The sequence below is a fragment of the Diabrotica undecimpunctata genome, chromosome 9 (assembly GCF_040954645.1).
Source record: "Diabrotica undecimpunctata isolate CICGRU chromosome 9, icDiaUnde3, whole genome shotgun sequence".
NCBI lineage: Eukaryota > Metazoa > Arthropoda > Insecta > Coleoptera > Chrysomelidae > Diabrotica > Diabrotica undecimpunctata.
The window spans coordinates 24,566,761-24,583,027 of record NC_092811.1 but is presented as its reverse complement, the minus strand read 5'-3'; the positions used below and the strand labels follow the sequence as shown (position 1 = coordinate 24,583,027).

The 16,267-nt window shown below is 35.1% G+C and overlaps 1 protein-coding gene across 1 annotated transcript in view; it reads left to right on the top strand.

Moving 5' to 3' along the window:
* The window catches only part of LOC140449684 (serologically defined colon cancer antigen 8 homolog), a 62,306-nt gene that overhangs the window by 13,589 nt on the left and 32,450 nt on the right, over nucleotides 1-16,267 (top strand). Inside the window, exons 4-9 of the mRNA XM_072542964.1 lie at nucleotides 3,710-3,859; nucleotides 6,173-6,399; nucleotides 6,490-6,706; nucleotides 9,708-9,924; nucleotides 10,060-10,298; nucleotides 10,393-10,546. Coding sequence (XP_072399065.1) covers nucleotides 3,710-3,859; nucleotides 6,173-6,399; nucleotides 6,490-6,706; nucleotides 9,708-9,924; nucleotides 10,060-10,298; nucleotides 10,393-10,546 — 1,204 coding nt within the window. The remainder of the gene's footprint in view (nucleotides 1-3,709; nucleotides 3,860-6,172; nucleotides 6,400-6,489; nucleotides 6,707-9,707; nucleotides 9,925-10,059; nucleotides 10,299-10,392; nucleotides 10,547-16,267) is intronic.

The window sequence follows — 16,267 nt, the reverse complement described above, 5'->3', positions numbered from 1 at the left end:
CTAGTTTCCATGCCAAACACACTATTATCATCATCATCATCATCAGAAATTTACGAAGGACTTAACTCCTTGACTACTCACACGCTCACACCGAAGTGTTTTCGTTAGCTCAAAAATTTAACAAACTGTCCCCAAAAGAAAATTTCCCTTTCTCTCATTTCTGCGAAAGATACATACAGAAACTTTCTACTCGGAAATTTATTCATAAAAAAGGATCAACTCTATTGAAGATATAACTTGACGAATCTGAACCCTTGATTGCGCAAAGGGTTGAATTTTTCTATTTAAACAGATAAATTTTAACTACAGTAATTTGTTTCACCTTCAATAAGGCAATTCAATAGGGTACAAGACGCTATTACCAAAACACAGATATGGCCAGTGGCGTATCAGTTGTATGTTGCATCATCATCATTATATAACGGGGGTCCTACGGCGATTGCCGCTTCCCGCATTTCAACCTCCATCTTTTCCTATCTCTCCAATCTCCCTCTTCTAAGCCTCTAGATTGCATTGTTTTTGTAATTTCTCTTCTCCGGGAATTTGGTGGTCTTCCCCTTTTCCTTCTTTCTGGCGGAACATACATTAAGGCTTTCGTTGGCCACCGCTCCTCCTCCATTCTCATCACGTGACCATACCATTGTAATTGCCTTCCTTATATTCTATCTGAAAGAGTATCTCTAATTCCTGTACGGTTTCATATTTCCTCATTCCTGATTCTTTCCATTCTCTATACTCGACATGACCTTCTAAGATAATCCATTTCCACAACGTCTACTTTATCTCGTTCATTCTTTGTCATCGTCCAACATTCGGCACCATATGTGGTAATTGGTTCTACAATTGCTCTGTATACGCGAAGTTTGGTATGCATCTTTATTTTATTAGACCACAGTAATGAATTCAGTATTCGGATGCATTTCTTCACTTGGGATATTCGGTTTTGTACATCTATCTTAACTCTGCCATCTGCTGATATGATGCTTCCTAGATATTTATACTGGTTGCAGCCTTTTATGACTGCGTTTTTAAGCCTCAGATCTGTGGTATTTCCTCCAATTTTTAAATATTCTGTTTTGCTTATGTTTACAGTAAGCCCCCATTTGGCATATTCCTCAAATAATTTTCGATTCATATAATTTATATCTTCCTCATCGGTTGCAACCACCACCTGATCATCTGCAAACAACAATGTATACAGAGTTTCTTGTCCCACTTCGATGCCCATAAATCTACATTTATTTCTCCAATTCCTCAATGCTTCTTGGACGTATATTTTAAAGAGTGTCGGTGACAAACAGCATCCTGCTTTAGGCCTTTAGTGACTTTAAATTAATTTGAGGTTCTGGTTCCAATTTTTACACAACTAACTGCATTTTCGTACAATTTATATATCGCTCGGGTATACGTCGAATCCAATCCGGACCTTTTGAGGACCTCAAACATTTTCTTTAACGGGACACTATCATATGCTTTCTCAGGGTCTATAAATACCAAATGGGTCTCTCTACTTCTTTCGACACGCTTTTCAATTATTTGTCGTAGGATAAATATATTATCAAGGCAGGATCTCCTGGTACGAAAGCCGCTTTGTTCTTCAATATCTTGTATCTGTCTTTCAACCCTCTTTTTTAATATTCTGCCGTACAACCGGCCCACAGAGCTCGTCACACTAATACCTCTATAATTGGAACAGTCTCTTTTATTCCCTCTCTTATATATGGAGCTTATATAAGATTTATTCCAATCTTTAGGAATTTCCTGGTCTCCACACATACATTTATTGAAAAGGTCTACTATTAATTCTAAAAGTGCAGTCGGCCCATATTTAACCGGCTCTATGGGAATGTCTCCAGGCCCTGCGGCTTTTCCGTTTTTAACCTCTTTTAAGGTTTCCGTCAGTTCAGATAATGTTATTATAGGGATTTCCTGTCTTTCGTCTCGGTTGTCTATTAATTCCCTTATCTTTTCCCATCTGTACTCTACTCTATCCTCTTTCAGCAGTTTCGTATAATATTCTTCCCATTCATTTAACTTTATGAGAGAAATGTTGTCTTCATTTTTCTCATTTTTTCTAAACTGCTTTAATGTTTTCCAAGCTTGCGCCACTTTTGTTCCACCCATAAATATGTCCAGTTCATCACACTTAGCCTCCCAGTTTATATTTTTCGCCTTATCCACGTCTTTTTTAACTTCTCTATTCCATTTAGCCTATATTTCTCTGTCTTGAGGATCTTTGGATTGAAGCCATATGCGATATGGTTGTTTTTTCTTGAGAACTTTCTCTTCTAGTTCCGTTGACAACCATTCAGGTTTTCCTTTTTTCCGATTTTCAACTTTTCCCAGTGCTTCATTTGCCGCTTCATGAATATATTTTTTAATTACCTCATACAGACTTTCAGGGTCTAAGTCCTTTGTTTCTATATTTTTTATTTTCTGAGCTATTCTAATTTTATATAAGAACTTTGTCGAATCTTGTTTAAAGCTTTCCAGGTTATATTTTATGTTTTCTATGGTTGTTCCTATATCTGTTACTTCATCATTTTTGTGACTTGATTGTTCTCTCTTAAATGTCACCATTACTTTTGCAATAATCATATGGTGGTCACTTCCACATTCTGGCCCTCTAAACACCTTCACGTCCTTCGTTTTTAGTTTAGAATCTTTACGATGAATGAAATAGTCAATTATTGATTTTAAATTCCTGGTAGGCTGCGTACATGTAAATTTATGTATATTCTTATGGGGGAAGAAACCATTTAATATTTTCAAAGAATGTGCCTCGCAAAAATCTATTAATCTTTGACCATTGTCGTTCAGAATGTCTTCTCCCTATGTCCCTATTATTTCACTGTTGGAGCTCTTTCCAGTTCTTGCATTAAGATCACCTAAGATCCAAATTTCTTTCTTCTTATTAATTGTGGCTAGAACAGTTGTTAACTTGTTAAAGTACTCTTCCTTGCTGTCAACCCTTGAGTCATCCATCGGTGCATATGTTCCAATTACCACTATTTCATGGCCATTTTTCTTAATTTCCATGAGGATAATTCTTTCATCTATTTCTTTCCATGATTTAATACATTTTTTCAGTTTCTGATGTATTGCTATAGACACTCCCCTTTTAGCTCGTTCGCTCTTTTCTACGCCACTATAGAAATGCAGGTATTCGTTTATCTTTTCATTTCCTCTTCCTTTTTTCTTTACTTCAGTTAATACACAGATGTCTAGTTTCATTTTATTCAGTTCACGGAAGACCTCCTCCTGTTTTGTCCTTATTCCTTGTATGTTCCAAGCACCCAAATTCATAATCCATTTTCTTTGCGAATTTCGTTTATAGTTTAATCCGTCCGAATTCCAAGGCTTTTTGCTGAAATTTTTAACTTTGATCATTTTTTCCGAGTATCGAGGAGTTGGCCCGATGCCTCAACCCCCAACTTGGAGGACCAGGGTTTTAAATCAGAGTACCCTTCTCTTAGATAAGTTGCCTTCTCTACGGCTTAGGAGTCCTATCTACCCCACCTGTTGGTCCGCGGGTGGTATTTTATTTCCCACCTACCCGCCGGCCTAGCTGCAAACAGGCCGGTGAGGGCATTCCCCTATCCGCCACCTGGGGACGCGCTCTCTAGGGTTACAGGTTCCCCCGAGAGAATGTATGTTGCATGTTTTGTAAATTTGAGTTTGTTCAATTATATATTTACTATTATTTTAGGACGAATTATCTTCTTTACTAAGCAAAGTGAAAGATGTCATCAGTGAAAACGAAAATTTACACGAACGACAAAAGTCCAAATTAATCAAATCAGTATTTGATCATTTGGAAACCGAAACAGAAACGGAAACTGATGTTGATAATAAAAGCGTAAGTATATAAGAAAGTATTAAATCTAGTTTTGGTTTATAGCAATTCAACGAAATCACATTAATGGTAAAATTATGAAGCAGAGAGCGAAACAGTCAGATTTATTTTACGCTTCTTGTTGATACTCAAAGATAACCGGTAGCTAGTAGGCACTTCGCTGGTATTTTAAATACTATTAAGTTTTGGGTGTGATTTTTATGCATATACTTTTGTCATTCAGCCAGTTTCAATTTAGTTTAGTATGTGTTTGTTTATTTTCCAATAGCCTGGATAAATGTCTGTAAGAAATTCTATATCTCATTGTATATTTATTTTATTAAAATTCTATTAACTAATCTATTTATATCATAATTAATCAAAAAAAAATCTTTAGCATTAACATTAAATTTTTAACCTTGTCAACTATTTTCAATTTATATAAAAATGTTGTCGATTCATGTTTGAGATTTTGTAAATTTTATTTTACACTTTGTGTATGTATTTTATATCACGAAACACTTTTTAAATTTTTTTTAAAAATAAAAAAGGATTTCGTGATATAAAAAGTGGCGCAGTCAGTAGGATTGGGTCGATTGATTTTCTGTATTTCAAAAAAGGATAATTGTAACTCTCTTATGATGCGGACGTAAGCTTCAGGAAGGTCTTTTGAATTACTAGCACGAATAATATGAGCGATCCTTGAATCGAGGCCGGTCAATAAGGTATTAAGCGCCATTGATTCGATTAATACAATTTGGGCCTGTTTCTCTACGGCAGAGAGGTTAGATTTCTGTATATTAGCATGCATTTTTGCTTTAAGGACTTGGACACGCTTTAGGAATGTAAGAGCCGATTCATCGGAAGCTGTTTGACTGTCTGTAAATCTTGTATCAAAGAAAAGAGGTCTCTAGTGTCCCCAAAATGAGAAGTAAGAAGCTGCTTGATTTATAGATATGATAATGGATTTCTTGAACTTATAAGTTGTGCTGCTCTTCCGCGTAATTTATTTTTTATGTGAATTACTAATAGTTGTTTTTGATCACGCATAGACATATTGTAGGCATAATCATAAGCATTTAAAAATGTGTGTAAAAATATCTGATCGCCTTCAAATTCGGGTACGATAGAAAATATTTCAGATAATTTATAAGATTCTATTTCAGGCTGGTTCTCATTGCGAGACGCGGGACGAGAAGTGTTGCCATTATCAATCATGGTGATCAATAAATCAATGAACGAAATAAAAATATAAGATTATGGATTGATTAACTAAATAATTAATCAAATATAAATATCAAATAATAAATCAAAATATAAATATCAAAATAATAAATCAATATTTTGGGAAATGCACTGTCTAATTAGCGGAATAATCGACAAGAATAATCGTTTAATAAAATGAAAATAAATAATTAATAATTATTAAAGCAATTATCAAAAAATATTCAAATTCGGCATAAACATACTAATTGAAAGAATAATTAATATTGGAATATCGAACTTCTTCTTCTTCAAGTGCCATCTCCGCGGCGGAGGTCGGCAATCATCATAGCTATTCGAACTTTTGAGACGGCTGCTCTGAAAAGTTCATTTGATGTACATCCGTACCACTCTCTCAGGTTGCGCAGCCATGACATTCTACGCCTCCCTATGCTTCTCTTTCCTTGGATCTTTACCTGCATGATCAGTTATTATCGATATCAGAATATCGAACAGTATATTATAATAAAAGGTATAAAACAAAAATTATATACGAGACGATTCAATGTTAAACTCACATTAGTTCCAAAAACATTAAGTCGTCTTGTTCTCGACAGCTGTTCTACCAGGGGCTTCACTTGGTGTTCCTTCCGTAGATTTCTGCAAAGTTAGGACGCCACTGCTTTTTGGAGTTTACTGGTTCTTTTTCTGATTAAAGGATTGAAATCCACCGTTGTCAGTTAAGTTCTTTCTTGTTTTCCCAACGTTTCCAGATCCTACTGACTGCGACACTTTTTATATCACGAAACACAAATTTATTTTTTTTTTTAATCAAAAAAGTGTTTCGTGATGTAAAATGTATATTTGAGAAATTTCCTCTTTTCTGTGAGTTCTATTGCGTTAACAATATGTTTTATGTTTTATTCTCAAGGTTTGTTATTGGATAAACTGTTTAGTACTGATTTCATCTTTCTGTATAAAAATAAATATTGTAAATTTCAGCATTTACAATATTTACTTTTATACGATATTGGCGTACCTCAAAATAAAAGTGGTAGTACTCGTAGTGGTCCATTCTTGAATATAAACATTTCTCCTATTCGAATTTTATAAAATAATTCATTTTTTTTGTAGATCTTAAAATCTCCGAAGAGTACAAGAAAAGCCAGGATCATCGAAGGACCATCTATTGTGTTTGAATCAAGGATCTCTGAATTGGAGGCACAACTTACTCAGTCCAAGATAGATCTCAAAAAGGCCCAAGATGAAAACGAATCTTACAAAAGAAAAATCAATGATGGAACTATTTTAGATACAGTCGGCTATGAATCTTATAAGAAACAAATTGACAATTTTCAAAGGTAAGATCCCAGCTATATAAACCTTTCTTATAATTAGACTTTTGTTATATAACCATAAATTTAGCCATTAACTATTTCCATGAATTTTAGAGAAAAAGAAAATTTACAAGACACCATTCACAAACTACAAAACTCACTGTCCGTTCTCAGAGAAAAAGAAACTGATACCACGGATAAAGTTAAACGAAGTCTAGACGTTGCTGAGCAAGCCCAATATGAAAAAAATGCTGCCGAAGCCGAGATCAGACGCTTAAAAGATGAACTGGAACGACAACATATGAAACTTAGGGACGCCATTGCGGAGCAGGTAAAACATTTTTGTATAGGAATTGTATAAGGAAAGGGGATTTAGTTTCACCAAGCCATGATGTGTCTAGCTGCAGCGGTGAAATCCTCTGCCTTTAGAGTCTAATCCCTTGTATATTGTAGATAAACAGTTATTTACGGAGAGATTTAGCTACCTTAAGCACCTGCTGTTGAGCCTATTTTAAGTCGAGATCATACTTCATTGTGTAATTAAACCTTTTCCTCACTGCACCGGATTCGCTTTTTTGTACTAGCTGAGCTTCATAGCGGTTTTCCTAAAGGCTTATAAATAGTTCCTTTTAATATTGAGAATTATTTATTTATTTATCGTATGGCAATTACAACACATTTAGAACAAATACACAAACACTAGTAATATAGGTATTTGACAAACTTTAAATAGTTACAAACAAACATCAAGTGTATTTATATAATCAATTGACTCTGAAGTTGCAAACAGGAAGTCTTCAGGGCTACCATTGTAGGATCTTGAGGGACACTCTTGAATAATGTGGTCGATGGTTTGGTTCTCCCCACAGTCACATTGAGGAGACGGGTTCTTTCCCCATTTATGTAGCATGTATGCACATCTGCCATGTCTGGTTCGGATCCTATTTAGAGTGGACCATGTTTTGCGTGGAAGATCAAAACCTGGTGGCTTGTGGGTAATGCAGGGCATGTTATTTTGCTATTCGTTCCATTCTTGGGACCATGCATTCGTGATGTTGAACTCCTCATGTATCATTCTTGCCGTTTTCATTGGTGGTTTTCTAGAACGGAGACGGGTATTTCGTGCATCCTCGGTATCTTGGTGGATCGGCAGGTTTATATTGTTCATGATCTTTTTGTATTCACGTGTAAGTGCGTCGACTCGTCGTAAATGTGGAGGTGGGATGTGACTTAATACTGGAAGCCATTGGATAGGAGTTGATTTAATTGTACCAGCTATCATCCTCATAGTGTTGTGCAGCTGATTGTCGACCTTTTTTACGTGTGGACTGTGTAGCCAGACTGGAGCACAATATTCAGCGGTCGAGAAAACAAGGGCTAAGGCAGTAGAGCGGAGAGTGGAAACCGATGCTCCCCAGGTGGTACCGCAGAGCTTATGTATAATGTTATTTCTTGTACTCAACCTTTGGGCAGTTTTTGTTAAATGCTCTTTAAATGATAGCGTTCTGTCTAGTGTTACGCCCAGGTACTTCGGTGTTTTGTTGTGGGTAAGTGTGGTATTTTCAAACCGTATGTTGAGTCCCTTTCCAGCAAGTTTATTGTTCAGGTGAAAGCAACTAACTTCTGTTTTGGATGCATTTGGTTGAAGTCGCCACTTGCGAAAATATTTGCCCAATGTATATAAGTCTGCCGTCAGAACTTCTTCAGGCGTTTCTAGTATTCTGCATCGTGTAGCGAGGGCCCAGTCATCGGCGTATCCGAACTTTCTTGACTGTGTTTCCGGCATATCTGCTAGGTATAAGCTAAATAGTAGTGGAGAGAGCACTGACCCCTGTGGTAGGCCATTCTTAAGTTTCTTTGGTAGGCTGATATCTGTGCCCATCACTACTTGAAACATTTGGTCGTTGAGCATGCTATCTATTAGGCGTGCTATTGGTTTACAGGGGATTGCACGGAGAATTTTGTATATAAGGCCCTCTCTCCATACTGTATCGTAAGCTGCCGAGAGATCAATAAATGCCGCTTTTAAAAAGTTTTAAGTCTTTTTTGGAAACCCGCTTCGATGTAGGTGGTGAGTGACATTACCTGGTCTGCACAGCTTCGTTCTGGTCGAAAACCCGCTTGTTCGACTGGGATCGCCTGGTACAGTTCTGTACTGATTCTATTATATATAAGCCTCTCTAATAGTTTGTAGATGGCAGAGAGAAGCGCAATTGGTCTGTAGTTTTTTAGATTGTCGGCGGGTTTGCCTGGCTTTAGTATGGCTATTATCTTAGAGCGCTTTAGTTCTTGTGGAATATTTCCAGTTACCATGATGTCTGTGAAAAATCGAGCCAGCCAAACTTTTGTATACTTGCCACAATTTATTAGGAATTCAGGGTGAATATTATCAAATCCTGGTGCCTTTGCTGGCTTAACGTCTTTAAGAGCCTTTGATATGTCTTCGCTGGTGAAGGGGAGGGAATACTCCGTTTCTGTGGCTACGTGTTTTAAAGTTTTAAGTTCTCTCTTGGTGTGTGCTTTATCCTTTGGTGCCCTGGATGTTTTTACTATATGTGATGCTACGGCATCTGGCTTTACGGCTGCCTCTCGGCGTTTCGTACGGACACCACTCCCTAATTTTCGCAGTAATGACCATGCCTGTCTGCTTGATTTCTGGAAGTTTAGACTTTCCACTGTTTCGGTCCACTTTTGGCTTCTAGCGGCGTCTAGGCTGTACAGTAGTTCATCCGCTATTTCTTGGTCGCCAGTTTCAAGAAAGCTCTGATATAATTCCTCGCTATTTTCCGACCAGCCAGGGATATATTCTTTGCGATAGCCTCTTGGTATGTGTTTTTTGGCTACACTTAGGACGGCACCAACAAATCTGTGGTAGTTTTTGATATTAGGTGTAATCCACCCTAGGCATTTATCCAGATTCGCAGAGAAGTCAGTCCAGTTGGCCTTTATATTGAGAAATATTACCTGTAGAGGTATTTAGTCTCATAATTTCCAGATGAATGACTGAGGTTATGTTGTTACTATTCCTTGATTGTTTTTTTTTTCATTTGTTTTTGATGCGTTATTGTCCAACGAGAAGCTAGAAAATAGATTATCACTCCGGACATAGCTCAGCATGATACTGATAAAGCATGATACTGATAATATTGTAATTCAAAGCTTTATCACGACAAAGTCTTATGGCTTCCGGAGGTGATTAATCCCTTATAAAACTTCTAATTTCACAGAAATCAAACATTAATAGTAATAACTGTTATTTAAATTTATTAATAAGAAAGCTTATGTAAGACTACTTATCTTATAGTAAGATTGGCAAAAATAATTTATTTTAGGGTAGAAGAATAGCAGACGAGCGAGCGGCAGTAGAAAGACGATACACTCAACAAATTGAACAACTCACAGCGGAGTTGGGAATACAATGGGAAACTACGAACAAACTGCAGATGGAAGTGGATAAACAGAGAAGGGAAAACGCAGATCTACGCAGAGATGTGGCTCAAAAACAGGCACTCATTGACGAACTCCGGAAGGACATGCAAAGCAAAATAAGTAAATATCCCAAAAACTTTGTTAATTATGCAACCCATAACACACTATATTCACTACTCGTCACGTCATAACAACTTTTATATATGTGATATTGGTAATACGTATATGTGTGTCTCATTATGTGTTATATTCCAGTTAACTTGCAATCTGACATTGGTGTAAGTGGGGCGGAAAAAAGTGCTTTGGAACAACAGATCGCTACTCTTCAACTTGCAAATGAAAGAAGTGACAGGCAATCGAAACAGGAAATAGTGCGTCTACAAGCGGAAATACAGTCTCTACGACAGAGATTGGACAGAGCTGATGCTGATCTAATCCACAGCAGAAGAGAGAACATCAGATTGTCGGAGCAGATTGCTTCTCTTGAAAAGGAGGTACGAGTAATATTCTTAATATTACATATGTCCGTGTGGTTTATTAAGATCTGACTCTTCAGAAAAGTTGCTCTAAATGCAATTGATGTTTTAGATTACTCTAAATGCTGCATTATCAGAAGAGAGAACAAACACTCCAAGAACTCCAAGAGGCGGGGAAATTGTGGCATTGCCACCTCCTGCTCCCAAAAATGAGGAGAGGGAGAAAGAATTGAGTTCATTGATTCATGACATGGAAAACAAGCATGGTAAGATATAAACATTAAAAAAGTTTATTTTTGATCAAATGTAGAGCCTTACAAAGTTTTATATTCCATTTTTAAGGGCATCGAAAGAGATATCATTTTCTTATTATAAGTAAAATATTACAATTTTATTTAAAAACAATATTTTTGAACTGGTCTATAAAATGTTGTTAAGTCTACATAAAATATTATCAAAGTAATATCTACAACAGTTGTACACGTGGTTTTATAACTTTTTTTAAAAATTTTAAAATAAAGTTTATGCCAATTTTTTTTTTAACTTTAGACATTGTAGCCTTTAAAAGTCTTATAAGTTTATGGAGAATATAGAATTCTTCCATGGCTTCATACAATCTACTTCATAGCACACTCTTATAAGCTGATTTAAAATCTATGAAGAGATGGTAGGTATCGATATTGAATTCATTGGTTTTTTTTTTTCATTATATCCCTCAGCAGAAAAATCTTGTTCGTTGTTGATCGACTAGATCTAATACCACTTTGATATTCACCAAGAAGCTCCTCTGAACACGCACTTAGGCGACCATATAGGTTATATTTTGCTTACTGTGTTAAGAAGTGTTAAGTACTTACTTACTTTCCGTGTCCGGAACATCAACAGCTTTAAATTTTGTGTTTTCAATGGTTGGCCACATAGATGGCCCTATCCTTCGCTAAGAATAGGTCTTCTTCTGTGCAAGTCTCCCAGTCTCCCTCATCTCTGTGCATGATAGTAGACGGTGACTATTCTGAACCGCGCCACAGTCGCAGGTGCCGTCCTCCTGGTATCCCCATTTCTTCAGGTAACTAGCACAACGTGAAACGCCAATTGTGTCTAGCGGCCATTTCCTCTGTGTTGTACTGAGCAAAAAGTGTTAGGTATACCCGTATAGTTTCTGAATTCCAATTGATCACCCTTTTTATGTAACGAGCAAACAATTACAGTACACGACTCTTCCGGCATTTATTCTTCATTCCAAGATCTTACTAATCTTTTATGTATCGCTTCCATATTTAATAAGTTTGGCAAGTGTAGCGATACTTCCTGAAGTTTTGTTATTTTTTAGATATTTTATTATGTCCCGTACATCGGTTCACGTTCAATGCATTCCTCAATGCCGGCACAGGTTTCAGCTCGAGTGCTTGGTCTTCTACTTCTTGGTACATCGAGAGCGATTCCCAATGAACAACCTTCTTTTCCTACGACAGCATAGTTGGTCTGGATGGTGATGGTTTTTCAAAATGAACAACAAAATCATTGATAATGTCGTCCACTGTTTTATTGTTATGACTCTGCACACTGCAGTGACCAAATGCTCTTCAATTGTAAACTCCCTTGTGTCCGCCATCACGGCTCTATCGCAACTAACGGTTAACTGTATCTGATCTGATGCCAGGGTTATCTGTCTGCGAAGCCAGACAGGTGCACTTTACGAAGCGCGCATGCGCCGGAATGATAAAAACATTGGCGCGGTGTTGAAACATTACTATTATAATGTAACGAGACTTTTCGACCACCGAGTATATCTTTAGAATATGCTAAACAAAGTCAGAAGTAAAGGATGTACTTTATTCAACGATCTTCCTTGTATATAAAAAGTTATAAAACCACGTTTATCGTATCTGTATATGATTTGTATGTTATAGTTACATATTTTACCATGAGTTGACCTGGGAGAGTTGATTTATAAACTGAGATGGTTTTTTCACTGACTTAAACACTAAATTGGAACATTTTAAATTAGAAATTTAAATAAATTAAAAATAAGAATAAATAAAAAGTGTGGCATACTTTATTACCGTTTTGCTTTAATAAAATTAATCATTTGTTTTAAATTCTATTGGACTATTATACACTGGACTACTGAACACTCTTTAAACAATTACCTTTAGATGGTTAATTGCATAATTCTTCTTTTTATTCTGTTCTATCTCGTATCTAATATATTTAGACACGTCTAAGTGTTTAACAAAGACACTTGCAATGTATTAGTAAAGTTTTTAAGTTACTTGGTATGACTTACATTTGTATGCTAAGTTTTCTCTAATAACTAAATTAATTCTTCTCATCTCTTATTGAATCTATTGTATAATAATACAATCTATTGTATAATAAATAGCTGCACAAAGCCATTATTTAGTAAACGAAATAAAATATCAAATAAATTAAGCTATAGCTTTAGCTGATGGAGATGGTCCTCAGTAGATAGTTCTTCTTCTTTATGTGTCTTCTCGATAATTCGAGATTAAAGGTTATGGTGGCAAACATTTATCTGCCCTCAGCTGTACGCATAAGTTCTTCAAAACCTAGTCCTGTCCAGTTTCTATTATTAAGCAGTCAGGACAATTTGTTTCTTCCAATACCTCATTTCCCCTCTATTTTAATCTTAATGATCAATTGGGAAATGTAGTAGTTTTTGTTACGTAAATTATGAAGCAAATAACTGCTTTTTCTTGTTTTAATCGTTCTCAATAGTTGTTTTTTTATATTTAGTCTATTCAGAACTTCTTCGTTTGTTTTTCGTACTATCCAAGGAATTCTTAAAATTCTCCGGTACACACACACTTCAAATGTCTGTTTCAGACTATCATTCAGATTATTTCTCTTGAAAGTCCATGTTAGGGCTCAAAAAAGAACAAACAAAACATTTTATAAGTTTCAATCTTAGTTTGACATCGATATGTCTGTCGCAGAGTAAGTTTCATTCTTTGTTTGACGTCGATATGTCTACGGTTATTAGCTAATCAAATAATCAAGGCATTTTTAATGGTTTACATGTTTTAATTTCTTCTTATTCATTTTTATAGGTAAAGGGACATTCTTCCTTTTTTGGATTCCAATTATCCTAATTTTTTCTTGTTAATCTTCACTCCAAACTCTCGACAAGCATCATTAATATTGTTATAAAAATTTCTTTAAGTTCGTGTATATCAATTACTAGTACAGTATCATCTGCATCTCTTATATTAGAAATTTGTTCTTCATTAACTTTGATTGCCGTAGAAAATTTAATAGGTTTTTTGAATTTGTTTAAATAGATTTCCAAGGTTTTTTGAATAGCAGTTCCAAGTAAAGGTTAAACAGTATTACTTCTTTGCCTTTCAAATCAAATACCTTTTAAGCTCAAATACCTTTTTGGAAATTTACATAGCATAGGAAGAAAAATAGCATAGGAAATCATCTTTTTGTTGGTCTGCTACAGTAATTGTAAAGAAAACAAAGCCTCTCTTGTTCCCATTCTGGCTCTGAATCGAAATTAGTCATATCCCACTACTTATTCACATTTTTTGTATGATCTGTTGTGAACTATTTGTAGTCGAATTTTAAGTACATGGCTCATAAGAATTATTAATCTGAAATATGCACATATCAGTATAAACGAACATGATCAATAGGATATTTACTGAGATGAATCATTTGGAAACTATAGCGATCAAGATTTTTAGGAAAGTAGTATTCATATTATCTTTCCTTACTTTGCTTACTACTACATATACTGTATTAAGTTTCGGGCATAGGCCTCCCTTTTTCTCCTGCACTGGTGCTGTTATATAAATTTTAATCCAGCATATTTTTTAACATCGTTGTCAAAACGCATCTCTCTCGTCCTCTTTTTTATTCAAACTGACGCTGATGCTTATTCCAGATCTTATAATTTTGAATAAATCTGCTGGTCCAGACCAAATACCAAGCAATGACGGTAAAGTTTTGTAAATAAAGGAAGGCTACCAGCATAGGAAGGGGACTTTTTAAAACTAACATGATTAAATATCTTTAAATGAATTTGGTATCCTCATACAATACGAGTGGAGGTTACTATCACTAAGATTCAATATTTTCTGAAGTAAAGGACAACAGTTTATATATGTAAACTGAAGGAAAGTAGTCTTTTAACTCTTTTCTGTTCCCTTTTTTAAGTAATAATAGAGTCACTGCTACGTTCCACATGTTAGGTATCTTTTTCTCTGTAAGAATTTTATTCATTAGCATGTTCAATACCTGAACTGTTATTTCTCCTCCATGTTTTAACATCTCCACGGTAATGCTATATTTGCCAGGTATTTATTATTTTTCATTTCTTTCGGCACTTTATCAATTTTAAGCTTATTGATTTCCGGTTGCAGACCTGAGTTAAGATTTTATATTTTTGTTTTTAATTGTCTGAGGATTTCATCTGATGGTTATTGTTTGGAATCATAGAGATTCCAGTAAGATTCTTGTGTTATTTGTACCAAATTTTTTATTTTGTGTACTTTTATCCCAAACTTGTTGTTTATACTATTCACACGTGTTTTTCGAGTTCATATTCTTATTTTAATATATTGCTTTCCCAATTTTTTTTTCTTATTGCTCCTTTTTTGTTTCTTTAATGTTATTATTTATATTTTTGTTACATCTTTATATTCTGTAGTTTATCTTTTTCGTTGTTCTGAGATATTTTCTTTTATAAATTAAATTTTTATATTCTTGGAATAAGTACATTTCTACCTTTAATTTGGTGTGTTTTTTTATATTTAGTCTATTTAGAACTTCTTCGTTTGTTTTTCGTACTATCCAAGGAATTCTTAAAATTCTCCGGTACACACATACTTCAAATGTCTGTTTCAGACTATCATTCAGACTTTTACTCTTGAAAGTCCATGAATTTTACTATTCAAAAAGGAGATAAAAAACAACCAGAAAACTATAGAGGTATAAACTTGTTAAATACTACGCTAAAACTTACAACTAAAATTTTACAAGTGCTAATAAATTAGAGGATAAGTTTAGCAGATGAACAACAGGGTTTTCCTAGTGGAAGATCGTGTACAGATGCAATATTCGTTATAAAGCTAATTATTGAGAAATGACTAGAGTATAATATACTATATATTATCTAGACTAATAGAACTATCGTAAACATCTACCAAAACAACAAATTGAAGTCAGAATAGATGGACAACTTAACGAACCTATAGAAATAGGCAACGAAATAAGACAAGAGGATTCATTGAGCCTCATGCTGTTTAATTTGATCATGGAAGAAATAATCAAAAGCGTTAACAAAGAAAGAGGATGCAGAATGGGAAACAAATAAATCAAAATACTTTGTTACGCATACGACGCTATATTGATAGCCCAATATTAATATAGACTGAACAGACTGGTCCACAGATTTAACATAAGAGTGAAAGAAATTAATATAACAATCTCGTCTCAGAAAACTAAAACAATAGTAGTCAAAAAAGAACCAACCAGATGTTAGTTAGAAATTGATGGCATCAGTATTGAACAAGTAATGGAAATAAAATACCTGGGAATTACACTGTCTAGCTATGGAGACCTGGACAAACAAGAGAGAGATCAAGTACAAAAATCAAATAGACGCAGGATGCCTTAATAACCATATATGACGAAACAGATACATTAACACTGAGATGAAATCAAGAATTTAGAAAGCCAGTGTAATACCAATAATGACATATGTCTCAGAAATAAGACCCGACACAGCCACAACGCAAAGGCTACTGGAAACGGCAGAGATCAGAGTACTGAGAAGAATTACAGGAAATACGCTGATAGATCGAAAGAGAAGTGAAGACATCAGAAGAAAATGTAACGTACAGTGTATAAATGAATGGAGACAAAATAGAAAAAAATAATGGAATAACAACATGAGCAGAATGGAGGAGACCCGTGTCGTCAAAATAGCAAGAGATAAGTCACCAATCGGCAGAAGAAGT